At 39.3% G+C, this 26,977-nt stretch overlaps 1 protein-coding gene and 2 non-coding genes across 4 annotated transcripts in view; all 3 read left to right on the top strand.

The window, feature by feature from the left end:
- Positions 1 to 3,150: 3,150 nt before the first annotated feature.
- PHEX (phosphate regulating endopeptidase homolog X-linked) overlaps positions 3,151 to 26,977 on the top strand; it is a 214,261-nt gene continuing 190,434 nt past the window's right edge. For both annotated transcript variants that reach the window (XM_036270324.1, XM_036270325.1), the window contains exons 1-3: positions 3,151 to 3,398; positions 9,821 to 9,889; positions 17,203 to 17,364. In XM_036270324.1, coding sequence (XP_036126217.1) covers positions 3,281 to 3,398; positions 9,821 to 9,889; positions 17,203 to 17,364 — 349 coding nt within the window. In that variant the 5' untranslated portion in view covers positions 3,151 to 3,280. The remainder of the gene's footprint in view (positions 3,399 to 9,820; positions 9,890 to 17,202; positions 17,365 to 26,977) is intronic.
- On the top strand, positions 5,038 to 5,116 carry LOC118636839. Its single transcript, XR_004960808.1, has one exon. It is a non-coding gene; the product is annotated as a small nucleolar RNA U2-19 (small nucleolar RNA).
- LOC118636837 lies at positions 5,272 to 5,341 on the top strand. The gene has a single exon (XR_004960807.1). It is a non-coding gene; the product is annotated as a small nucleolar RNA U2-30 (small nucleolar RNA).

Here is a 26,977-nt window from a genome sequence, read left to right as displayed (position 1 = left end):
TGGTAAAACCATTGGAAACAGCTTGGGTGGGCCTGAAAGTTGGGTGGGGCAGGGCCTCAGTGAATCACCAGGGCAGGGCAAACAGTGTGAACCAGATTGCTGGAGCCCCATGGGCACCCGTCTGCTGCTCCAGGAAAGGCTCATCAAAGAACAACAGCCTCCACCAGCATGTCTGTCCAGGAGAAAGTTGTCTCTCCAGCCCTTGCCCTGATGCCAAACAACTTAGTTCTTCCCTGTATGTCTCTGGTGCCTTTCAATCGAATCTGCCTCCCCAGTGCTGGAGCTCAGACGGAGCAAGTCCAAGTAAGTCCGTGTGCGGGCCCTTTAAGAGGAGTTGCCTGGGGCTCCAGAAGCCTCAGCCTCCCTGAGCCTCAGTTCCTCCCGGTTTTTCCAGCCAGAAGTTATGGGGATTCTCTTCCTGGCACTGGAACCCTGAGCTGGGCGCCTGGTGTGGGATGGGGACCCCTTGCTCCTCAGGGAGGACCTTCCCAGCCGAGGTGTCCTCCTGATTTTTATCCGCCACACGTGGGTGTGGGACCAGCCCGTCCGCCTCCTTCCAGTTTCCATGTGGCTTCTTTAATTTCATAGTTGTAGGGCTTCCATTCAGCTCGATTTCAGGCGGTTCTAAACGATGGTTGTTCTGCAGTTTAGTTGTAATTTTGATGTGGTTGTGGGAGGAGGCGAGAACCACATTTACCTACGCTGCCATCTTGACCGGATGTACATTTTATTTTATTTTCAGTTTTTGTTTTTGTTTTTTTTGAGAGAGGAAGGGAGAGGGAGAGAGAGATAGAAACACCGATGAGAGAGAACATCGATCGGCCACCTCCTGCATGCCCCAACTGGGGATTTGGCCCACAACCTGGGCATGTGCCCTGATCGGCAATCGAACTGGCAAACCTCTTGGGGCATGGGTCGACGCTCAACCACGGAGCCATACAGGCCGGGCAGCAACATCCATACATTTAAAGCTTGTGTTTCCCATCTGACTGGGTTCAGCCCTAGATCAAGATCATGTATAAGGGCCTTAGTGGCTTCCCTTTTTATGATAATTTCAATTTCTCCCAGATTATTAGTGAGGAGGAGGGGAAACACCCTCGGAGCAACCCTATGCTTGCCAGTCATTCAGCAATCTTGTTGCCTTGCTCCCACAAAGCAGTAGGTATATTAATTGAAATAGGTCAGAATGGCCAGCATTATATTCTTGAACAGTAAATAAAATTTCTTGCAAACCCAGAAAAAAGAACTATACAGTTAATCCCTGTTCCCTTTTTGCCTGAAACCAGCCTTCTGATTTTTTTTTTATGTAATTGACCTGTGCTCCTTCCAGGAGCTTCTATTTTGAATTTCTATAAATGGGGGCTGGGAGTGTCAGGCCTTAGGAACACAATCTCCCTGTTAATTTTAGTTTTATTTTGAGATATGTAGAGTCAGAATAAACCTTCAGACATGCTGTGTACTGGTTGCCTGCTTGTGTGCTGAGATCCAAACCATCTCAAACTTCCCTGGTGTCTCAGCCTTCCCATCCCATGGTCCTGTTTCTCACTGCCTAACCTGCCTCTGTCTCCTCACTAGGAGCCAAAGGCTTGCTAGGTTGTGTTATAGAATAACAACCAAAACAATATCAACAGCCAATGAGCTCATAACTACAGCATACTTTGATGTCATAATTTGGACAAGGCTTATGCTCTTCTGACTTTAAGGCAACATGAACTGAACAGAAGATAAGGTAGGATGTGTAATGAAATAAGTCTAAAACCTTGGGAGAATCCCACGAAAGGGTCTAAAACCTGATTAGGATCACCCAGAGCAGACCATGAACATGGGGCCATGTTATACTGGGCCCATCAGTGTCTGCTGAGCTTTAGTGTGACCTCTAGGCCCATAGGCACAAGTTTTGGTGAGAAAAGTGCTCCATTGGTGTCTAAATGTATCTGAATCCTCCACTCCCCACCCCCACTATCCTATGACCTCCAATAAATGTTGTAAATTAATGATATCTATAGACAGGGGTGAGAAAAAGTAGGTTAATAATAATAATAAATAATATAATACAATAATTAATAAATAAATAATAACACAAGAATAAATTCTGTTTCATATACTCACAATTGTTAAGCTACTTTTGCCCACCCCTGTAATCAGATCATAAAATGTATATCATTTCAATAGCTTTGGAATATTGATTGTCCTTTCCCATGAAGAAAGCAGATTTTCATGACTTAAAACATTAGTATGATCAAAGAAATCAAAGCCCCAGTCATTAATAATCTTTCCAGTGAAACCAGTTGCTGAGGAATCTGCTGAAATGAGTGCTTTTATATAAACAACAACAATAAAACATAGTAACCAATCAATGGATGCCTCCGTGCGACTAGAAGAAAAATACACAGGGGACACTTTTCATCAAACCATGCAAAGAAAAAAATATTTTACCATATTTTTCGTGGTTACTAAGATGCTTCATTTGAAAACTTACCTGTCTTTTGTACAATTCTTAGCACTACACAAAGGATGTGCTTTTTCTTCCTCCTTAAAAAAAGTTCCTGCCCAAACCATCAGCCTTTGTAGGTTGTCTTAATTGCTACTTTGCACTGCACTGGACTATGACTCTGATTTTTGGCACATGCTGTCATACACAAAGTTCCTAAAATAAAATGCTCCAGGATATCCCAGGAACTCTTAGAAGGCTTTAAAAAGGGACTTGCTCACTGAAAGAATATCTTTGATGAAGACAATTCAGGCAAGCAGAATGATTATTGCAAAAAGAACTACATGATTCGTTGCAATCTTGAAGTGGGTCCGGAGAATCCTTGCCACCTCACTTATCATGGTCAGGGGGAGTTTGACGAGAATCCAGTTTTGATAAAGACAATTGTTTTTTCCTCCCCAAGTGACTATACATTTAAATAGCTAAAACATCTGTTCAGCAACATAGTAAAACATGTACACCCGGAACGCCTGAGAGAAGAGCCTGCCAAACAATCGGTTGAGAGGGACTTTGCTGGGGGGAGCGCACCAAGATAAAGCAACCACTGTTTGTTTTGTCTGGTCAGGGGGAAAGCCGAGGCAACCAATATTTTGGGTTTCTTTTACTTCATTTGTGAAGAACTATTTGAGAAGGGGTGGTGAGGAGATATTTCCTGATAGGACTTTTTAAAGCTGTCCATTAGTAGAAGAGCAAGAGGACTTTGGATGTCAACACCTAACAAACTCTTGAGACTAGCCAACAAACCACAAACAGCGACTCTCTTCTTGCGTGGCCTCCACATCCCTCCCGATGGAAGCAGAAACGGGGAGCAGCATGGAGACTGGGAAATCAGCCAACAGAGGCACTCGAATTGCCCTGGTGGTGTTCATCGGTAGCACCCTGGTGCTGGGTACCATCCTCTTTCTAGGTAAGTGGGGCACTGGAGGCCAGGGCGAATACAGTGACATTTCTTTGTGCTTTATTCTGTCAGATCTTGTCAGGATGCAGGTGGAGGGCTGTTTGCTTGTGTTGGTAGGTGGTGCATCCTTAGTTTCTATTAAACATGCAAATAGAGGAAGCCTTTTCTTTATGAGGCTAAATAAATAAATACACGCAAGTACTCAGTGCCTAGTCCAGAGGGCAAAGTGGGTATAAAGTGGCTTCGAGTGGCTGGAGGATTCGGTTGCATGGGGCAAACATTGTTTTTATGCATTACATTTAGCAGAATGAGTGTTTATCAATTCATAGTCAGATACTTTCATTTATTTTGTGAGGAAAGAATTACACTGTGATCAAAATCATGCTGGAATTTCCTTCCATTTGATTTTTGTCAATGTTTGTCTGAATGAATCATACGATTTAACTCACAAAATACAAATTAGTTTTTATAAATGCACTTTTAATGGTATTCTTCAATTCCTTTCCAGTCCAGTGACTCTGGTGGGATAACATTTTAACTCTGCCTTTTTATTAGATTTAATAATTAATAAGAAGGAAAACAGGTTTTTTTCTAAGGTTTGAAAGGTATTGGGATTCAATTATTTTAATAACTCTTGGTGAGAATAAGGTACCCAGGGAAAATATATGATGATAAAAACATATTCCTATAAAAAAGAATGAAATACCTTGGAAAGATTATAGGCATTTGAACCCTTGACTATCAGCCTTTGTATTTTTCTCATATAGTCCATACTATTTCATTAGCTCAAAAGTTGTATAGGATCAAGCCCTCTACTTAGGAGATTCTAGGTGCAGTTTGAAATGTAACATGCCTGGAAACATTCTTTGGCACATACAGGATGCAGGAGGCCATGTTTATCTTGGCAGGGGAAAAGTAGTAATTAAACTTTAAAAGAGTTAGGGTTGTGTGGTTGAAAACTCTGCTAAAATGAGCAAACCATCTTTCCATGTTTTCTGTGGCTGAAAATTTAGGGAATTAGATGGGTTTATTGCTTTCTGGTACAGTTAAACCTCCTACTCCTGCAACCAAATTTGTGGCTCTCAAAAACTGTTATGAGATTTCTTGGCACTTGGGTTTTAGGCAAGTGTCCTATCCTGAAATTCAAAACTGGAGGAAAAATGATATGGGCATGCCAAGGAACTACATACCATGTGGGAAATGACCACAAAGTTAGACTATTGGTGTTTTGAAAACACTCCCAACTTAAAAATGCAAATGATGATTGTTTATGTAAAAATATGTATTATTTTTAATGATGTTACTGCCTCTTGAAAAAAATTTGAAATTCCATTGTTATGATTACATTCTGAGGCTGTAGCATATTAGTTGGAGTATTGTTGATAGCAGCAAAATCTTTGTTCTTTGAGAGAACATGATTCTTTGGAATCAGCTCTAAAGTTTTTAGAGCACAGTAAAATTCACCAAGCCAGGCAATGCTATTATGGGTAAGGAGGTCTGCATATAGAGAAAAAAAAACTTTCCAGTGTGTCTAATAATCTGGTTCTCACTGTGAATCTGGTTCTCACTGCATATAGAGAAAAAAAAAAAACTTTCCAGTGTGTCTAATAATCTGGTTCTCACTGTGAATCTGAGATCTGCTCCTACTGAAGTGGATGAAAATAGCCAAATCTGAGCATCAGAAGACCTTCCAGTCTACCTGATGCATGATCTCTATAGTTCTGAGAAGCAAAAGTATAGAGTAATTTAAAACAATAGTGTGTGCGTGTGTGTGTGTGTGTGTGTGTATGTTTATAAAGGTGGCAGTGGATAACTGAGGTCTTGCAGATAGGTGAATGAGATTTGGGGGGTGGGGAATGTTTGTGAAAGGCTAATCAGTTCTGAGCAATGATAAGAAGGTTTCATTACTGACCTTTGTAATTATGAAGGTTTCTACACTTGACCTGAACTCAGAATTGATTAAATAAATAAATAAATAGATAAATAGATAAATAAATAAATAAATAAATAAATAAATAAATAAATAAATAAATAAATAAATAAAAGGAGCTCTCATGATGTTAGAGAGTAAGGGTGTGGACATTCTACACCTTCACTACTCAAAGTGGGGTCCATGGACCAGCAGCATCAGCATCACTCGAAAGCCTGTGCTCCACCCACCCCAGACCTACTGATTCAGAATCTAAATTTTCACAAATTAAAGTGTGAGAAGCACCCTGGCCAGTTTGGCTCAGCAGTTAGAACGTTGGCCTGCGGGCCAGAGAGTCCCAGGTTCGGTTCCTGCTAAGGGCACATACTTCGGTTGCAGTTTGTCCCTGGCCCGGTTGGGGTCCTGTGGGTGGCAACCAGTCCATGTGTCTCTCTCACGGCCGATGTTTCTCTCTCTCTCTTCCTCCCTCCCTCCCTCCCTCCTGCTCTATCTGAAGATAAATGCAAAAAGGTCCTCGGGTGAGGATAAAAAAAATATATAAAGTTTGAGAAGCATTGCTTTGGGTGACCACATCCACTTGGATGTATACATTTGGAGACGTTGCTTTAAAATATATTTACACTTTTGTCAAATGTCTCTGCATTATTTCAGACTCCTTCTGTTCCCACCCCCTACCCTTTTCATGACCTAGCTCCCCAGGCTCTGCCCCCTACCTCCACCCTGCACCCAGCAAAATCCTTGTCTGAAAATCTCCTGGGACCTGCCAGGCAATGCTCTTTGTGACAATATTCTGGTTGAAGTGCCCTCCTCTTCAAGGTGCTTCCGGGTTGACTTTGTGGTTTATTCTTCTGCCTGTTCGAGTTCAGTCACAAGCCTGCAGTTTCTAGCATTTCTCCTTACCTCTTTGTATTTTAGGCTCTGGAGTAACCTCTTTCCTAAACCTTAGTCCTACTATAGTAAGAGGGATTGCTACTGACCTTGGGGTGGTCTCAGAGAACTTATAGTACTAGGATTTAAGACGTAAGGTATAATGATACACCTAAAACCAGTTCTTTATACTTTTTATTCTTTTTTCTTTATATTTTCCTTAATGTTATTGGTGTAATTTTTAAAATAATTTAATTAGTTAATTATTTAGTAATAGATGTCTCTCCTTTTTTCCCCTTCCTCCCTGATCCTGCTCCTCTTCACCGAATTGTTGTCTGTGTCCATTGGTTACGCATATATGCATATTCATTCTTTGGTTTATCTCTTCCCACCCTCCCACACCCCCTCCCTCTGAGGTTTATCAGTCTGTTCCCTACTTCCATGTCTCTGGATCTATTTTGTTCATCAGCTTAATCATTTTAAACTGTCCTTTCTTCTCCTCCCCCTCCCCCATCCCCTTCCTCCCCCTTCCCCTCCCCCTCCTCCCCACAATCTGGTCCTTAAATGCAATGATGAGCAAACTTTGCTTTGTAAAGGGCCAGATAGTAAATATTTTCAGCTTTCTGGGCCATACTGTCGTTGTTGCAAATACTGGATTCTGTTGTGGCACAAATACAGCCATGGACAATATGTATACCAATCGGCATGGCTATATTCTTGTATAATATTGACTTTGAAATTTGAAGTTCAGATCATTTTTACATGTGACAAAATATTATTCTGTTTTTAAATGATTTTTACCAATCATTGAAAAATGTAAAAGCCATTCTTAGCTCGTGGGCATACAGAAACAGGCAGTGGAGTGGACGTACTGAGCCCACAGGCTGTAGATTGCTGACCCTCACTATGTTCACTCTCACGCTCTCCATCTGTGGGTGACTCCACTGTACTTTGAGGTCATTTCTGTGGGTTATAGAGAAATCTAAAATGAGAAACCAAACTGCTCTTTAAGTTTTTTACAAGCTCCTAATCAGGAAAAACTAACATTTTCATTTTTTGTATGGAGAATATTTTCTTTGTTGCCTCTAGTTCATTCATGTACACCTTCACATTATCTGGGCTTATTCACCCTTAGTTATTTGCAGGAACTTAAGATACACCCCCACATGGCTATGATGCTCTTCCTTGAGGGGTTGGTTCTGTTTGCATCTTAATTAATTTAATTTAAATCTTTCTTTTAGTCATCATCAGATAAAGATATTTGATTTTAGTTCTGCTTCCTTAGAGGTTTTGGGTCAAGAATTATTTTCCATGAGAGGAATAAATCTTTAATTTTTTAGTGAGGTATAATTGACATATAATATCAGTTTCATGTATAGAACATAATGATTTGTTATTTGTATATATTGCAAAACTATGACAATAAGTCTATTGTGATCCATCACCATACATAGTTACATAGTTTTTTCCTGTGACGAGAGCTTTTAAGATCTACTCTCTTATCAACTTTCACATATGCAATGCAGTATTATTAAATATAGCACCATGCTGTACATTACATTCCCATGACCCATTTATTTTATAACTGGACATTTATACCTTGAAAGTAATGTCTTTAAATTAAATATTTCATTATCTTTTTTCTAAAATAAAACAAGGCTAGTATCAAGAAGGTATTGTCCTGAACCATAAAATTATTATTATTTATAATAACGTTTATTTTTCCATTATAAAATGTAACACATGCTCATTAAAAAACATTTGGTAAACATATGGAAGTAGACTGAAGGGAACATTTCCTCCATGGTTTCACCACCCAGGCACATTGACATTGATATATTTGGTACTAATTTTTACACTGCACAGATATATTTTACCTAACTTTTTTTTTTTTTTTTGCTTTTTAAAAGAAATCAAAACATACCTTTATGCTACAATACTTCGTTTCTTAAAAACAGGCCTGAGATGTTCCATAGGCAGTTTCTTGAATCTGTAATGTAACATAGGTAAAAAGGCTGTTTGGAGGATGGCAGCAGAGATAAGAAGAAAAAAAAAAGCTGCTCTCAGAATGCAGGTTAATAAATAATACAAATCGCCACACTGGCAAGTGATGTACAGGTGTCCATCTCTAGCAGAAATATAGGTACCATTATGCTTTCTGATCCTACTTCTCAGTTGAGGATGCCATGAAAGGCCTTGCCCCCCTCCCCCAACCTCCATCTCCATATGGCCACATCTGCAAATGCTTCCCTATTTCTTCTGCCCATAGAGTACAGTGATAATGAATTCCCCACAACTTCCTTGGCTACCAAAATATTTTTGAAATCAAAACTCACATCTGCTAATTCCCAGGTGCTACCTGGAGTTTACAAATGGAGCACTCTTCTCTTGGCCGGTGTGGCTCAGTGGTTGAGCATTGATCCATGCACCAAGAGGTCGCCGGTTCGATTCCCCGTCAGGACACATGCCCAGGTTGTGGGCCCAATCCCTAGTGGGGGACATGAAGGAGGTGGACAATTGATGTTCTCTCTCATTGATGTTTCTATCCCTCCCTCTTCCTTCCTCTCTCTCTAAAATCAATAAAGAAAAAATATTAAAAAACAAAACAAAAACAAATGGCGCACCCTTCTATATTCGTACAGAAATCCATTTAGAAAATGTTGCACCAGATGGGGGAAATTAAGGTATTGGTGAAAAGCTGCTTCCATCTTGCTTGCTGTGTTTTTGTTCTGTTTTGTTTTGGTGGAAGTAGTTGGAAGCTTGGTCCATGGAGCTGCATCTGTCTGGTAGCTAGGCTGGGTCTGGAGGGAGGAGTACGGAGCAGGCAAATAATGACTCTATTGCTAGATGATTGAGTTATATTATACACACACACACGCACACACACACATATATGTGTGTGTGCGTGTGTGTGTGTGTGTGTGTGTGTGTGTGTGTATATATATATATATATATATATATATATATATATATATATAATCTCACTCCCCTTTGGGGCCTTATCTATATGGGTGGTTTAAGTAAGATCTACAGCTTTAAATGCCACACATGCTGCCTTTCTCCTTCTACTCAGGATTTGCTCCAAATGACTTAAGTTACAATTTTCCCATCACTAAAGTGAGAATGTAATTGTAAACAAAAAGAGTAAAGTTATGAGACTTAAATCACAGGTAATAGGAGATGGAAGAAACTTTACCTATCTTCTAGCCCAGTGGTCTCAAACATGAGCCTGCATTTGAATCCCCTGGAGGACTTGTTAAAATGCAGATGGCTGGGCCCCAGAGTTTCTGATTCAGGATATCTGCAGGGCTTGGTAATTTGCATTTCTAAGAAATTCCCAGGTGATGCTGTTGCCACTACCCAGAGGACCTCATTCTGAGAAGCACTGTCTAATTGTGCCCACTCCTTATGTTCCAGAGAATTGAATTTCAGAGCAAAGAGTCTCACCAAGGTTACTTAGCTAATGACCAGAGTATGGTTCTGTGATGTTGAGCCAACTGGATTTTTGAATTCCATGTCAGTACTGAGAAGGATGAACTGATATAAAATGTCTTGTATATGTGCCTGTTGGTGGGTTACCTGATGGTGGTCTGCTACAAGTCAGTCATTTCTTTATTTTGGTCTGTTTTTTCAGTGAGTCAAGGTTTCTTAAATCTCCAAGCTAAACAGAAGTACTGCCTGAAGCCAGAATGCATCGAAGCTGGTAAGTCAGTTTTCCATCCTGTGTCAAGTTATAATTATGGTACCTTGGGGAGTGGAAGAGAAAACAGGTGGTATTTTTAGTATTTTGTTTGCTTGAGGTTTACCAAGTACGAAATGCAATTTTGATGAAATTTTAAGTTTACTTTCAAATCTTGGTGTGAAGTAGCGGAGCACAGGTTTCCTGTTTTCTTTTTCCTTGCGAAAAACAGCTGTGCGGTATTCCAAGTCATTACAGCCAGACCTCAGAGATATTGCGGTTTTGGTTCCAGATCACCGAAATAAAGTGAGTTATAGTCTTTTTGCTGGTGGAGGGTCTTGCCTTCAGTTTGTAAAAAAAAAAAAAAAAAAAGCAACACCTGTGAAGAGCAATAAAGCAAAATACAATAAAACACTTGAAACCCATATAATCTTATTAACTAGTGTCACCCCAATAAATTTAATAAAAAGAAGAAAGAAAGAAAGAGAAAGAAAGAAAGAAAGAAAGAAAGAAAGAAAGAAAGAAAGAAAGGGAAGAAAGAAAAAAACCTCAAGGTAGTCCTGTATAAGGAAATCAGGAAGGGGCTTGGAACACTGAATGACCTCTCTTAAAGCCAAAAGACAGAAACCATTGACCTTCCTTTGGTCTCAACTGGATATAGATTCCTATTTATCTTTTTTTTCTAATCCTCACCCGAGGATATTTTTACATTTATCTTTACACAGAATGGGAGGGAGAGAGAGCAAGAAAGAGAGAGAAAAACATCGATGTGAAAGAGAGACATTGATTGATTGTCACCCACACGACCCCAACCAGGGCTGGGGATGAACCGCAACCAAGGTGCATGCCCTTGGCTGGAATCGAACCTGGGACTCTGGTCCACGGGCTGATGCTCTAACTGCTGAGCCAAACCGGCCAGGGCAGGTTCATATTTATCTTAAGCAGTCTTTCTGGATTCTCTGGTCAGTGGATCCAACCTGTTTGCATCCAAGCAGGGACCATCTATAAATCCATTCTTCCACTGTTACCTGGAATCTCTTCCACATTACAAGTCAAATTCTACTTGAGGTGATCAGGCCGTATATCAGTGTATTCCCTAAAGTGAAGACAAGTGCTTAAAATTGTCTCAGTTTTGCCGCAGCTATTAGATTCTCTCCATAAACCAGTATTAGGGCCGAGATTAGCAGGATTCAGATTCCAGCCCCTATCCCCCATTCTTCAAGTGCGCAGGGACACTAGTGTGTTTTCCAAAGAGACAGCCATAGGACAAGTTAAGCACATGGCCCTTTAACTTTCCTCTTGGCCTTACAAGATGAGATTAATGAATTAATTCACCAACTATTTATTGCACTCCAGGCACTGAGTTAGGTTTTGGGAAAGCAAGGCATACCTTGCTTTATTGAGCTTCAATTTATTGTGCTTCACAGATGTTGAGGTTTTTACAAATAGAAGGCAAGACCCTCCACCAGAAAAAACAAAACAAAACAAAAAACATTACAACTCGCTTTATTGTGACACTCACTTTATTTCCGTGGTTTGGAACCAAACCCACAATACCTCCAACGTATAGCAGTGAAGCAGAGTGACTGGGTAAGGGAAGAGAGACAACTAACAAACACACAAAGCAATCAATATACAAGACACATATCAGCTGGTGATGCATGTTATGCAGAAAATGAAAATGTTAAAATAGAAGAATGTGATAGCAAGTGACAAGATGGCTAGATTGAAGTCTGAGAAAATGTTGAAGTGACCCTGAATGACCACGCGACTCCATAATACTTCTTAGACTGCTGTGTGAAGATCTAGGGAAAAGGCTTTCCAGGTGGGGGAAGAGCTGGAGCAAAAGTCCCATAGAGAAAAGAGCTTGGTGGAGTTCAGGAACGAGAAGAACTTGCTGGGTAAGGGGCAGAGTGCAGGTGATGAGGGTCAGTGGGGAGGCCAGGAGCCAGTGAGTTTGGGTTTTTCTTAAGTTTGCTTAAAAGCCTCTGGAAGGTTATTTAAAATAGGGAGAGATGACGTTATTAGCATTTAAAAAGATCTCTCTTTGGAGAGCTAGACTCAGGGGAGACTTTCTACTTGGAGAAGAGACCACGGGGAGTAAAAATGGAAGTAGGTGCTCAGGCAGGAGGTTATTTTGGTAAGCCAGTTGAAAGGTGATGCTGTCTTGAATTCAAGAGATAGAAAGGAAGACTAGAGAGCTTGCCGAGGTGATGCTTAGATTTTTGGCGGTGGTCCGATGGTGGCATTTATTGAGATGGGAGAGACCTAGGTGAAAGAACTTTTAAACTGAGGCCTTATACAAAGGTAATGGGTTAGATAATTATGTTATTAGAGTTCTTTTTTTGTTCCAGGCAATGTGTTAAGTGACTTACATGTGCCACCTTATAAAAATCATCGTAAGAATCCCATGAAGTCAGTGCTATCACCAGGCTTAATTACAAATGAGAAACTGTAGGCTTGTAGAAGCTAAGAAACTTGCCCAGGGTCACATCTTGAGTTAGTAGAAGGGCTGAACTTCAAGCTCACGTCTCGCTCCTCTCCATATGTGCCTTGGTGCCACAAGGCCAAGCCATGTATGTCTCTTTGACCCTGGCCCTGTTTGTTCTCTTTTCATAATAGTAGAACTTCCAGAATCTAGTAACTAGGCAACCATTTCAGCTTCTTGACCTTGTCCCTGGAAGGGTGAGAAAGATTTGGGAATTTCCAGGCCCTTTCTTGTTCCCAGCTCATGCGGACCTAGACTTTTCTCCACTTTAGAGAGTATGACCTAGACACAGGTACGACCATCAGAGGCCCACTTTTAGACTTTATGTCACCTTGTTCTTTTATGGTAGGGTTCTTGCAGATGTGTGAAAATTAAGCTTTTGAGCTCATCAATTTTCAGTTTGAGTTTAGTCGACCTTTTGTACAGAGGGCCACTTATTTCATGAGTTTTGTCTTTTTATAATTAATCATAACGAAAGAGTGAAACTTACTATTTGATAATGTCATATATTGCCAACTAGTGTTTTGCCTTGCTGTCTTGTTTTTAACTTTCATGTTGGAGAATGGCTTTCTAATATTGAAAAAATATATTTTTTGCTGTTTCTGTAGTGAAAGGCTCACCAAAGATACAGCCCTCTTTAGTGTAACATGAGCCCCACAATGCACAGGGGTCTGCAGAACAGCTGCAAAGTATACATCACAGAATTGTTGCCAAGGGAAGATCCGGAACAATGCCGCGTGCGTGTGTGGGCGCCGCGTGCGCCTGCGAGAAACTGCTCGGCTCCCAGACCTTTTCTAAGATGTGTGCTACATAAATCTTTTTTCCTTACATTTTCTGTTTCCTCCTATTTTAATGATCTTTTAAAAATAAAAAGTAGAGAAAGAACACAGGGAATGAAGGACCGGGTATGCTCATGATAGTGGATAAGGGCAAACAGTCTGGCTTGGGTTTGAAGCATGATCTGGCCACTTAGCGAGCCACTTGGGGTAAGTACATAGCCATCCCAAGTCTCAGTTTCACCATCTGTAAAGTGGGAATAACAGTTTTTACTTATCCTGCTAGTTGTGAGAATGGAAAGAAATAATGATGGCAGTAGTAGTAATCCAGGTCAACAATTCCAGATCCTTAACCCCCAAGTCCAGAGAGCATGGTACCTCTCACTTGGCAAGACTGGACCTGACCTCAACTCCTGTGGTGGCACAAATGGATCCTAACTTATGTGAGGCTGTTCTAGATTGTGTTTCCCTATTTATGAGAACACGTATATAATCCCAATAGAATTATTAATGCGTTTGTTTTAGGAGTGCCACTCCAGATGTGCTGGAGGAATTGTATAATCTGTGGTATATGCACTGTATTCGTTTTCTAAAATCTGAAAGTCTATGAGCTCTGAAACATCTGGCTTCAAGTTTCAGATAAGTGTTTATGGAATTATAATACTAAAAATTTATATGTATGGTTGCCAGATTTAGCTACACACGTGCATTTAGGCTGCTCAGCCAAATTTGAATTGCAGATATACAACTACTTTTTTTTTGCTTAAGTATGTCCCATGCCATATTCAGCATCAATGTATACTATAAAAGTAGTCATTTATTTGAAACTCAAATGTCACTAAACATCTTGTATTTTACCTGGCAACTGTATTATTTGGCAGTGTTCCTGGCACTGTTCTAAGCACTTACATGTATTTGCTCATTTAATTCCCATGAAAATCCAATGGGGTGTTGTTATAATCCCCATTTTACAGACGAGGAAACTAAGACAGAGAGAGGTTAAGTAACTTGCCTGAGATTATACAGCTACTGCATGGAATTGCTGCATTCAAACCCAGGTGGTGTGGCTCCAGAGCCTGTGATGATGCCACACTGCCCGAAAAGGACTAGCATAGTTTGGAGCACAGAGGAAGTGTCCAATATTTATTATTATGATTACTACCACCCTTCCCCTCTTTCTTGAATCTTGATTAAACTTACAAACTCAGCCTGGTATATGGGGGCAGTACTTCCACCTGTATCACATAAACACTAGCTGGAAACCACATAATAATTTACCTTGGGTACAACAACTCGAGAGAGTATGTAGCACAGGTTTCCTTCATCATCATTTTTAAAATTAAAACAAGACTCTGGGTTTTCTCCCTGAGGTTGAGTAGGGGGAAAGGAGTTTTGGTGTCTTGACAACTGTGGTCTCTTGCAATTTGAAGTCATAGTTCCCCTTCTTCAAGTGCAGCTCTGTGCCCAGCTGGGAATGGTGAATGAAGAATTGAGAGGCTGAAGCTAGAGTTTTCCCATTCAGCAGGCTCTGTTCCAAATTCAGTGTGAGTGATGTATTCCTCCACTTTATATCAGGGCTGAGGTCAGAGTTGATTTTGCAGTTTTTCTAGGTACCTGTAAAAATACCGAGGAGATGGGGAGGGATATAGTTGAAGGTTGGGAGGCATCCAGAAAACATTGTACTTGTGTGAATAAAACTGTGTGTGAGGGTTCCTTTGTGTGAGTGTAAATATTGTGTGGGACTAAAACTGGTGTGATCAGTGACCCTGAGGTGTCACGTAGAAGATTCATTCTGTGGCTGCACAGCCAGTATAACTATAAATAGAAACTGAAATGAAGATTTTGTGTGTCCTAGCACATCTGCATATTAAATAATAATAAATAGTAGCAGTAAGTAAAAATGTAATTGGAAACAACCAAATTCTGCAAGATGAAAATATTAAGCCAATTTGAAATTTATCAAACTTCTAAACCAATTTTTTGCTTTGTTCTTTTTTGTGGGGGAGGTGGAAAATGGCAGGGATTTTGAAGTCTTATAGAAATTAGGATGTTTGTATATTATTTCTTTATTGAAGACAAAAAGCTGTTGAAATTTTCATAGACAGTCCAGGAGAGAGGTATCTAGCCTTACTATTAAACCTGGAAGAACCACACATGTAACCCTACTCATATGTGTATCTAAATTTATAAAGATTATACTTTTGGGAGGTAATTTATTCACATTTAGCTGAAAACTCATTGGGTTTTCATTACTTTGAACAGAAATGTATTCTGGCATTAATTGGAGTATGAAAACTACCCAGAATGTCATCCTTCCAATGTCATTAAAATATTGGCTGCCTTTAAAAAATTAGTTGGTGCATATCTCTGTGCTAGAGTGGTAGCCAGCAATTGTACGATAGTTGGAAGAGAGTCAGAGTTCAATGTTGGGAATTTTGGAACCTTTTCATTTTGTAATGAAAGATTTTATTTTTTTATAAATTGTCACCCGAGGACATTTTTGCATTTATCTTCAGATAGAGCAGGAGGGAGGTAAAGAGGGAGAGAGAGAGAGAAACATCGATGTGAGGGAAACACATCGAGTGGTTGCCACCCACACGACCCCAACCGGGGTAGAAGACAAACCAAAACCAAGGTACGTGCCCTTAGCAGAAACCGAACCCGGGACTCTCTAGTCTGCAGGTCGACGCTCTAACCACTGAGCCAAACTGGCCAGGGCTGAAAGATTGTTTTTAAAGCCCATGGAAACATTTAAATTTGCACACACTTCCTACTTATTGACTATATTTCATATAATTATGTGTGGGCTTATGAAAGAGGAAAAATTTCACATCAGTCTATTTTGTCTTTCTTTTGACTTATACAAATACTCAGTTCTGCTACTAGACCTGGGCAAGAGAGGCCCCTGCCTTGGGTCCCTTATTTAAAATGCTCCACCTTGTCTTCCTCCCCAGTCTAGGAGTCTATGGGGCCAAGTCAGTAGCCTTCTACAACCCAGAGTTCCCTGCTAGGTATCTCCAAGCCTCCTTTCAGGGACTATGTTGGTCTACTGGTGGGGTTCATTACTCTGAGTGCTGCCCTGAATGTCAAGGGGCTAGAATTCATACCTGGCCTTGCAGGTCTTTATGAAGGTGTGTTATAAATGCATCTATTAAATATTTAGAGCCCTGGATGGTTTGGCTCAGCGGTTGGAGCGTCGGCCTGCGGACCAGAGAGTCCTGGGTTCAGTTCCCTCTAGGGGCACGTACCCAAAACAAACAAAAAACAAAATAAATATTTAGATATGACATGTGGGCCTCTATTTCAGTTAGCCTTTGTTGTGGAACAAACCAACTTTAGAGGCCTGAAATAAGAGTGATTTAATGTTTCTCATGAATCTGTGTGTTCAGTGAGGGTTCCTCTGCTGATACTGCCTAGGCTCAGTCATACAGCTGCATTCACCTGGAGGGTCACCTGGCCTAGAAGGTCCATGATGGCCTCGGTCACATATATGGCAGTTGATGATGGCTTGGTTCTTCTCCATGTGGCCTCACCTCCTTCAGGGGGCTTCTTCAAAGGGTAATTTCAGGGTTCCATTCAAAGGGAGTTAACATGGAATGTGCAAAGCTTCTTAATATCTAGCTTTTAAATTCATGAAAAGTTACTGTGCTACATTCTGTTGGTCAAAGCAAGTTACAAGGCCAGCCCAGATCCAAGGCAGGGGAAACTGATCCTACTGTTTGATGGGAAGAGTGGCAAAGTCACCTTGCAGAAGGATGAGAGGTCTGGAAGGAAATGTCACATGCATTTTTTCAAACAATTTAGCATATACTCCATCTGTATGCCTGTCCCATGCCCCGAGATTATTAGGAGTGGTCCTGCAAAACCCAATAGCAATAATGCCAAACTTTTAACCCACTCACTCTGAAGGCAGTAATTTATTACGGTGCAGTTGATTCAGGGAGTCATTTAAGGGGAAATGTAAAAGCCAAGGCTTGGGAACTGGTCGATAGGAAATCGTTGTTTAATTTGGAAGAGACCAGTACACAACATTCAGTGATTGTCATTAATCCTATGATTTTCTTTTTAAATAGCTGCTGCCATCTTGAGTAAAGTAAATCCGTCTGTGGACCCTTGTGATAATTTCTTCCGGTTTGCCTGTGATGGCTGGATAAACAGTAATCCAATTCCTGAAGATATGCCAAGCTATGGGGTTTATCCTTGGCTGAGACATAATGTCGACCTCAAGTTGAAGGGTAAGTTTCTACTGGGGTTTGGTGATGCACTTTACAGAGAGCAGTATTTGACAAGAAAAGCATAATTTTGGATTTGAAGCATGTCCATTCACTTTTTAGCTATACTGAATTTATGTTCAAGATTTTTAAGCATGGAAGGTTGAAAAGAAGGTTGTGGCATTCCAATCTTCTCTATCTCAACACAAGCTTAGTATGGGTTACTATGTTCATCCTTTGCATAGTAATTGCTGCTGCTGAAGGATAAATAGCATCTGATTGAGATTGGGAGCAAAGGAATAGTTAATGAAAACCATGTTATATATTTGTCCCTTGCGTTCAGAGCAAACTTTATCACTTGCTCATTGTGTCCTAGATGTTTATGGCTTACAAAATATACTTAACACCTCATCGTTTTTTTGACATCACTTTTGAGAACTCTGGATGACCTTGTGTTTGTTATATTGTTCCTGTTAACTTCTAACTTGGCTCTGGGGAGACTGTCTTTTCTCCCAATGGCCTCTCCAGCAACGACAAGCTCACACACACATACTCACATGTGAGGACGTACACATACTCACCTGTGTGCGTGCACACACACACTTCAAAAGTTGAAAACGTCTTTTACTAGAGTGTCTTCTAATTTTTATGCTGAGCTATTGGAGAAAGCCTCTTCAGGAAGGAAATTGGTAGATTTCAAAGCCAAATAAGGTCATTGTTTTCAGAAGGCAAAAATAATATGTCTTTTTCCTCTTTTTAGTAACTGAGTTATGCCATATAACTTGTGTTCAGTTATACCTACAAAGAATTTCTGAGAAATGATAAGAATCATCATTTTTATTTCTTCTTCAATTCCTTTTTCCCCTATATTTTAAGTACATGAAAATCAAATATATATCAATTTCTATATATAACAACTGAAACTTGGCAAAATAGAGAATGTTGTCAATTGTAAGGAAAAATGTGCTTAAATTTTACAACTAGATACAAATCATATGGACTTACATTTTCTACTAAGAGGCCCAAACCTATAAATTGTAACTGAGAATTTCCAAGAATGTCAGAGTTTTACTCCAATCCAACAGGTGAAATTCCCATTCTATGGAGGCATAAATAAGACTTCGAGGAATTAATTTACTAATACTAATTTCCCATAAGATATTAGCTCATATTAGTCCTTCACCTACCATTCTTGCCTATTTCCTGTTTCCCTTCTCTGGCTTTTTTCCCCCTCCCTAGACAAAGAGCTATGTGTATACACACACACAATCCTGTGTGCAGAAATATCACTGATGCTCCTATTACCTATAATAAAATGATTTCTATCTTCTGAACATGAAGCAGTTACAATAATTTAAAGATCTTAAAGATCTTTTTGGAGACCTGTTGATGTAAAAATTAAATTCAGTATTGATGTGCTTTGTTTGAGGAGGATATTGTATATGGGCTTCTTTAAAATCCATAGAAATAAGAGTAAATTATTCAGAGCAACACTGTTTTTTTTTGTTTACTTACTCCTTTAAAAAATGAAAAAAGCCCTGGCCGGTTTGGCTCAGCGGTTAGAGCGTCGGCCTGCGGTCCGGAGAGACCCGGGTTCGGTTCCCGCTAAGGGCACGTACCTTGGTTGCAGTTTGTCCCCAGCCCTGGTTGGGTCGTGTGGGTGGCAACCACTCCATGTGTCACTTTCACGTCGATGTTTCTCTCTCTCTCTCTCCCTCTCACTCTATCTGAACAAAATATCAAAAAAAAAAAAAGTGTCCTCGGGTGAGGATGAAAAACAAACAAACAAAAAATGAAAAAAAAATTGCCCTGGCCGGTTTTGCTCAGTGGTTAGAGCATCAGCCTGTGGTCCTGTGAGACCTGGATTCGGTTCCCGCTAAGGGCACGTACCTGTTGCGGTTTGTCTCCGGCCCTGGTTGGGTCATGCGGGTGGCAACTACTCTATGTGTCCCTTTCACGTTGATGTTTCTCTCTCTCTCTCTCTCTCTCCCTCTCTCTCCCTCTCTCTCCCTCCCATTCTAGCTGAACAAAAAATGGAAAAATGTCCTTGGGTGAGGATAAAAAAAAAAAAATGAAAGAAATTATTGCCAAGCTCATTTGGGAAATAGAAAAGAGCAAAAATTACATGCAAAAAGTAAGAAGAAAGTTGCCCATAAATCCACTCCTAGAAAAACTGTTAATGAAGGAATTGGGTATATTATCTTTCGAGGATTTATAACCTCATCACACATTAATATACTTAAAATTAGCTGATATGCTTACTGTTCTGTCACCATTAAAAATGTATTTTTCATAGACATGGATTATGTCAGTAGATATTTTTGCTTATTACAAATAACACTATAATAAATATCTGTGTATACACATCTTTATATCCTTACCTAAATGTATCCTTAGTATAAATTCCTCACAATGGACTTATGTTGAAAGAATGTTCACAGTTTAATTTTTTATGCATATGGCCCTTTAGAAAGTTATTTCTAGTTCTTTATATATTTTCTTGATGTTTGACATGGTAACTTTTCTCTATCAACTGTCTTTTTTTTTTTTTTTTTTGGTATAAATTAGGGGCCAGCAAACTATCACTTGTGGGCCAGATCCAGCCCACTGCCCATTTTTGTAAATCAAGTTTTATTGGAAGACAGACACATCCATTCATTTATATATTATCAGTGGCTGCTTTTGCATGGGAGAGTTGAATAGTTGCTACAGAGACCATATGGCCCTCAAACGCTAAAATATTTACTCTCTGACCCTTATGGAAAAAGTTTGCCAACTCCCGGTATCTGGCATAAAGCTTTGATATATCTATATTGGATCTGATTAAAACTGTCTTATTAATTAATACCTTTTTGGTAGCTTCTTTAGGATTTTTAATACAGGTTATCATAAAATTAAGAAGTAATTATAATTTCCTTTTACTATATTGGCTAGAGCCTTCAGAACAGTTTTAAATAATAGCAATGATAATGGGTATATTTTTCTTATTCCTAGGTTGGATAGTAATGTCTCTAGTATCCCCCCCCAATATATTTTTCTTTGTTTGTAATAGGTAGTCTTCTTTATTGTATTCTGTTATTCTCAGTTTGCAAAAAGGAGTTGCTAAAGAAAAACCTCTCTTCACTATTTATCAAGAGACTCAGATAGACTATCTCTTTTAATTTCTCTAGATTTTTCTCAAGCTGAACTTTCCTTATAATCTTGAAATAAACCCTACCTATGAATGATTTATTATTTTCTTTTAAGGCATTGCTAGACTTGAATAAGCTAGTATTTGTCTTATACTTTTGGGTCTATATTTATGATTCATTTTTGGCCATGGATTTTTATGTGCTAGATTTGTCAAATTCTGTTATCAAGATTGTGCTGGCCTTGTAAAACAAAGTGGGGAGGCTTCCCATATATGTCTATGCTCTGGGAAACCCACAGCCAAATAAATCGCAAGTTATTCTCTGACAAGCACTGTAAAGGGTGAACTGAAAAATTGATCACAGACAGGCTCTTGCTTCAAGTGCCAATAAGGAGACCGAATGGCGGAGTCGTGTCTCTTTTTAAATTGTACCAGACTATGTGTTTGAAATATAAAATGTGAATGAGTTCTTTAAACTTTTAAACTTTGAGGTAATTCACATTTACAGAAAAGTTGAAAGAAGAGCACAAGGAACTCCAATATACTCTTTACCCAGATTCCTTGATTGTTACCACTTTGCTGTATTTGCATTATCATAATATCCTGTCATTCTTTCTATAAATATGTAGATAGTGTTTCATTTTCTGTCTATATGTGTACATTTATATATAGACAGTGATAAAATAATATATCTATAAATATATATTGATATACAAATAGACTTAGATATTTTTCTGAACTCTTGAAAGTATGTTGCAGATGATTATTCTTAAAAGTGTATAAATAGAGCTTTATAAATATCAGATTGCTGACAATCTTATTTTTTAAACATTAGATCTTTAGATTATCTATCTATCTATCTATCTATCTATCTATCTATCTATCTATCTATCTATCTATCTTCATATCTCCCACTCTATCTACCCATTCATCCAACCATTCAGGTAATACAAGCTCTTTGTACACCAACTATACATGAATAACAAGAAGAAACATACTTAAAATCCCATCACCCAGCAATAACTTTTTAAATGCAAATATACATGTAAAATTATATGTGTATCTTAAAAGGAATCATATAATATGTTCTATTTTTACAGCCTGTTCTTTTTACTTGATGTTTACATGCTAACATCTTTTCATGTCAATAAAAATAGATCTATAGCATCATTTGCCATGACTGCTTTGTATGGATATACTACATTTTATTTAAGCAATTTCTATGTTGCCATTTAGGTTGTTAACAGATTTTTTCCCCTTATTGTAGGCACTCAGAGCATGAGTTTTGAAGCCACAGAGCTGGATTTGAATACTGGTTCTCTTTCATTTCTCCTCCATGTCACTTTTGGCTGATTACTTATCTCAGCTAGCTCAAGTTTTCTTATCTTTCAAATGGAGATAACAATACCCAATTCATGGGGTTTGTGAGGACTAAAGGAGATGAGCCATATAAATTACCCAGTTCAGTTCTTTCTTATAGCAGGCCCTCAATGAATATTTGTCCTTTGCTACTCCATTTTATCTCAAAGATAATTCTAAAGCTCCCAAAGTAATGTCTATGAAATCCTTAACTTTTATTTTGGTCTTATTTTTTGTAAATATCACGTGCTTTCAAAAATATCGAATACTGTTTAGATATTTTTCCTCACCCTCGATAAAGAGAACATCCAAAAATAAAATACAATAATACCAATCAAAAGAAAACCATTTTCTTATGGCTGATAGAGAACACACAGCTATGGCTATCCAATTTGTGAAATAAAATGGATTTGACAGACCTGGCTGATGAAAAATTGCCCTGTATTGAAGTCAGCAACCTGGCTTTGTGAATTTTTTTTCTTTAAATGGCATATAAGAGTCAGATTTCTACTTGGAAAATAACATGATTTCTTGTTCTCTTCAAGAAACAGGATTTTATTTTAAAAAGGCTGAATGTAGTCATGTGTTTAAATGTCTTAAAATTTCCTTCCTACAAAACCTCCCAAATTTGTCTTTATGTGACCATGGAGATGACACAGCATGCGTTGCTTATGAACGAGCAGCTGAAAATTTTGCAAATGAGCACTTATGAAACATGAGGCAATGAGTGAGATAGAACACTTGTGTCAAACAGAAGACAGATGACTCAAGGGAGGGCCAGCTCATCTCTATTATGGAATAGCAATCTTTGCCAATATTTTGTAAAGAAATGCAGTATATTATTATGTTCAAGCACAGACAGCACCAGCAGAACAATAAGATGAAGTAGGGTGTATGCATTAATGAGCAGAGAAAGGTGATTGTGATTCATAGATCAGTTATTTATTTGTAAATACTTGCTGGTTGAGATTCAAATGATTCTCATAATTAAATAACCCTCTATAATCTTGTTTATTTTTTCTACAAACAATCCTAGCCAACTCAACTTCTGCAGATAGGAGAAAGCTGAAAACTTCATTTCAGATCTGGTAAAGTCATTTGATAATTAGCAAGATCAGATTATTGAAGATATAGTTAACTGTATCATTTTCCTCATCCCATGAACATAATGTACCATTCTGAGCCTTGATATCATTTTTTGAAACAAATGATTTCAAACTGCAAAAAATAAGATGGGGATATGGTGGGGCAATGCTAGGGAGCACCCAGCCATTGTGGTGGGCTTTTTATTCCTGGTGAAAACTCAGACCCTGTAAGTGTTAGTGAATCAGATATACACACTGGGTGCACCCACTCAGAGAAGATTTCTATTTCTGACCATGCTGGCTCCTTTTCATGTGGCCACACGGAAGCAACAGATTGCTACATTATACATATGTCATCATCAGTCCTGTATGCACAGACGGGTGCTGCAGGAAGACTTAGGCCTGTATAGAGGACTTTCAGAATGTCAAATTAAATGATTTTACTTGAAAAGTTTGTTATTGTTTACCTTTTTCCTAATATATATATATTTTAAATCCTCGTGTGAGGATATTTTTCTATTTATCATCAGAAAGAGTGGGAGGGAGGAAGAGAGAGAAAAACATTGATGTGAGAGACACATCGGCAGGTTGCCTCCTGCATGACCCAACCAGAGCCAAGGACGACCCGCAACCAAGGCACGTGCCCTTGACCAGAATCGAACCTGCAACACATTGGTCCATGGGCCAACACTCTAACCACTGAACCAAACTGGCCAGGACCATTTTTCCTAATCTTGATACGCCTTTTGAGCTTGGGCAGGGTTGGGGGTACATGAAGTGTGAGGAAGGGGGAAAGAAGTTGTCAAATTAAAAAAAAATTAGAACTTTCCTATTAGGAGACATTCACTTCAGATATAGAAATGAATTTCTTCCTGAGGACTGTGAAAAATGTTCAAGTAGCTCTAAGATATGCTCTCTTTCTGATGGCTAAAGGAAATAAAGAGGCCATGAGAATGGCCACTATGTGTAAAAGCTTCTGGTAGTTTTCACAGTTGGCATTTTAGATTTTATTCTTGTATGTTTTTTTCTACCCCCAGTAGATCTCCTTGTCTTATTTTTTTACTCTCATGTGCTCCAAGCATTTGATTTTAAGATCTGATCTTATCCCCTATGGCTTTTATGTAGCTCTTTTTGTCACAGTGGTTAATATTACAAATAAGTTGGGTATGCTTGATAAGAACCAGGTCTATTCATTGCATTCATTCTGAGTTGTATGCTCTTTAGTTTGGGGGAAATGCATTAATTTCAAATACATTGAAATGCACAGCATTGTGACTATACTAATTTATCTGTGAACTGAAGATTATTTACTGAGCATTTACCTTTTTCCTGGCACCAATTGCTTTCAGTCACAAGTGACAGAAATTCCAACTCAAACTGGCTTAAACAGTAGAGAAAATTTTCTGGCTCATGTAACCAAAATGTCTAGTAATAATGTGGACTCTAGGTAAAGGTTGACCCATCAGCTGAACTATGTCATTAAGGATCACATTTATTTCTTTCTCTCTACTCTGACGTCCATGGTTTCATACTTCCAAGTCTGTTTGGTTATAAGATTTTTGCCAGTAGCCACCACAATTTACATTTTCTCATTCACATCTAGCAAGAGACATCGTGTTAGACACAGGAGGATACAGAGGTGCAGAGATTAATAAAGCTCCCAAGATTATCCTTGTGGAAATTAAAAGTTTGCACATCACAAACTGTTTCAATAGGTCTTATAATCAAGACTCTAGAGCTGCACAGTTCAATTATGATAGCCACTAGCCACATGTGGCTTTGAGCACTTGAAATATGGCTAGCTGGAATTGAGATGTGCTGGAAGTGTAAAATACACACCAAAATTTCAAATACTTTGTTTAAAAATATATAAATATCTGCCAGCCTGGGTGGCTCAGTGGATTGAGCACCGACCCATGGACTGAGAGGTCCCTATTGGATTCCCAGTCAGGGCACATGCCCTAGTCGTGGGCTCGATCCCCAGTAGGGGGCGTGCAGGAGGCAGCCGATCGATCTTTCTCTTTCACATCGATGTTTCTATCTCTTGCTCCCTTCCTCTGTCTCTAAAAAAAAATCAACAAAAACATATTTATAAAATATATGTATATATATAAAATCTGATCAATTCATTTTATAATTACATCTTGAAATGATTCTATCTTAATATATATTGGGTTAAATAGAATATATTACTATATATAACCTCAACTTTTTAACTTATTTAAATGCAGCTACAAAAAAAAATTAAAATTACATGTGGCTCAGATAATATTTCTATGAGACAGTGCTGTTCCAGAGACCTGAAGGGGCCATTAGAAAGGTGAATTATCTGGGAATGAATTCAAATTCATTTCAGTGATAGAGAAGGGTCAGAGAACACCTTTATTAAAAATAATCCCCTATGCCTGGCCAGTGTGGCTCAGGGGACTGAGTGTCATCCCATGAACTGAGAGGTCCTGGTTCAATTCCCAGTCAGGACACATGCCCAGGTTTCGGGCTCAGTCCCCAGTGGGGAGTGTGCAGGAGGCAGCCAATCGATATTTCTCTCTCACATCGATGTTTCTATCTTTCACTCCCTTCTTCTCTCTAAAAAATAAAAACATATTTGAAAAAAAATCCCCTACTCCTATCTATAGTCCCTCTGTATCTCATTACCCGTAAGTGTCCTTTGTGTCCTGAAATTATCTTGTTTCTGTACTTGCTTACTTGTCCCATGTTCTTCTCCCTTATGTGTGTCGTCCTTCTCCACACCTCACCCTGCTGCCCCAACAGATGGTAAATTCCCTGAGAGCCAGAATCTTGTCTATTTTGGCTTCACTGTGATCCAGCACACAGCCTAGTGCCTGACACCTAGTTGGTGCTCAGTAAATACTTGTGGAAGAAAGGAGAGAAAGATCATGTACTCTTTGTGTGGCTGGGTGCTGAGTTGGGGTGGCTGGTTGGCTGGATGGGGAGAGGTGGCTTTCTCATCTCTTCTTTCTCCCCTTCCTCCTGTGCCTAGGTTTCTGCATACTCTCCCAGAAAAGCCCTGAGATAAAACCAGAGCTTTCCCCTGACAGGAGGGGAAGGATAATTGTTAGATGTTCTCCATTTGTGTTCTTGGCCTCGGGAAGACAGGACAGTGAGACGGGCCAGAGCCTTTCCCAGGGCTCCAAGACTCCCTGTGGTCTTATGTAGGTTACAACAAGAGAAGTCAGAACTCGCAGGACGGTGTTCAAGTTTAGGCTCTGAAAAAAAATTGGGACTCTGTCACTTATTGGCTGTGTGATGGTGGGCAAAGCACTCCTCTCTGAGCCTCAGTTACTTCTCTGGTTATACTGTTGGAAGAATTCATTGAGATGCATTGAAAATCTTCTGCACAGGCTTTAATACATAGCATCTGTTACTACTGTTAACTTCGTGAGGATTAAATGAATGTTTTAAAAGCATTTGACACGTAGTAGAAGCTTAGTTTCCTAGCCAAATAAGAATTACAACTTTAATTGATAAGAAAACTTTAACAGCATTATTTTAAATTTTTTTCCTTTATTGATTTTTAGAGAGAGAGAGAAACATCGATGAGAGAAAACATTGATTGGCCGCCTCTTGCATGCCCCCCACTAGGGAGCAGGCCCACAACCTGGGCATGTGCCCTGACCAGGAATCGAACCGGTGACCTCTTGGTGCATGGGTCAATGCTCAACCACTGAGCCACACCGGCCAGGCTTAACAGCATTATTAAAGTAAAATATTATGATCTAGTTTTTTGCAAAGGTCTCTCAACATGCCTGAAAATGGTTAGCCTGGGAGTAAAAACAATTGGTTAGGGTATTTGTGTGTATTCCTGACTTTTATTGACATACCATGGTCATGACCTCAAACTCTGCAAGGTCTTGATAATCTAAGTGGTCAGAAAACACACTCATTTGGGAATGTGAGTTTTAAATCACTCCTATGGAAAAAGAGAGAAGAGGAAAGGGGACCTGGGAAAATGAGAAAGGGTGTCATCTTAGGCTGGTCTAGATCCTTTCTAGATGCCATTAAAAAAATTACACCTGCCCTGGCTGGTTTGGCTCAGTGGTTA

This window comes from Molossus molossus, unplaced genomic scaffold (genome assembly GCF_014108415.1).
Source record: "Molossus molossus isolate mMolMol1 unplaced genomic scaffold, mMolMol1.p scaffold_m16_p_2, whole genome shotgun sequence".
Lineage (NCBI taxonomy): Eukaryota > Metazoa > Chordata > Mammalia > Chiroptera > Molossidae > Molossus > Molossus molossus.
This window is presented reverse-complemented; position numbering and strand designations above follow the sequence as displayed.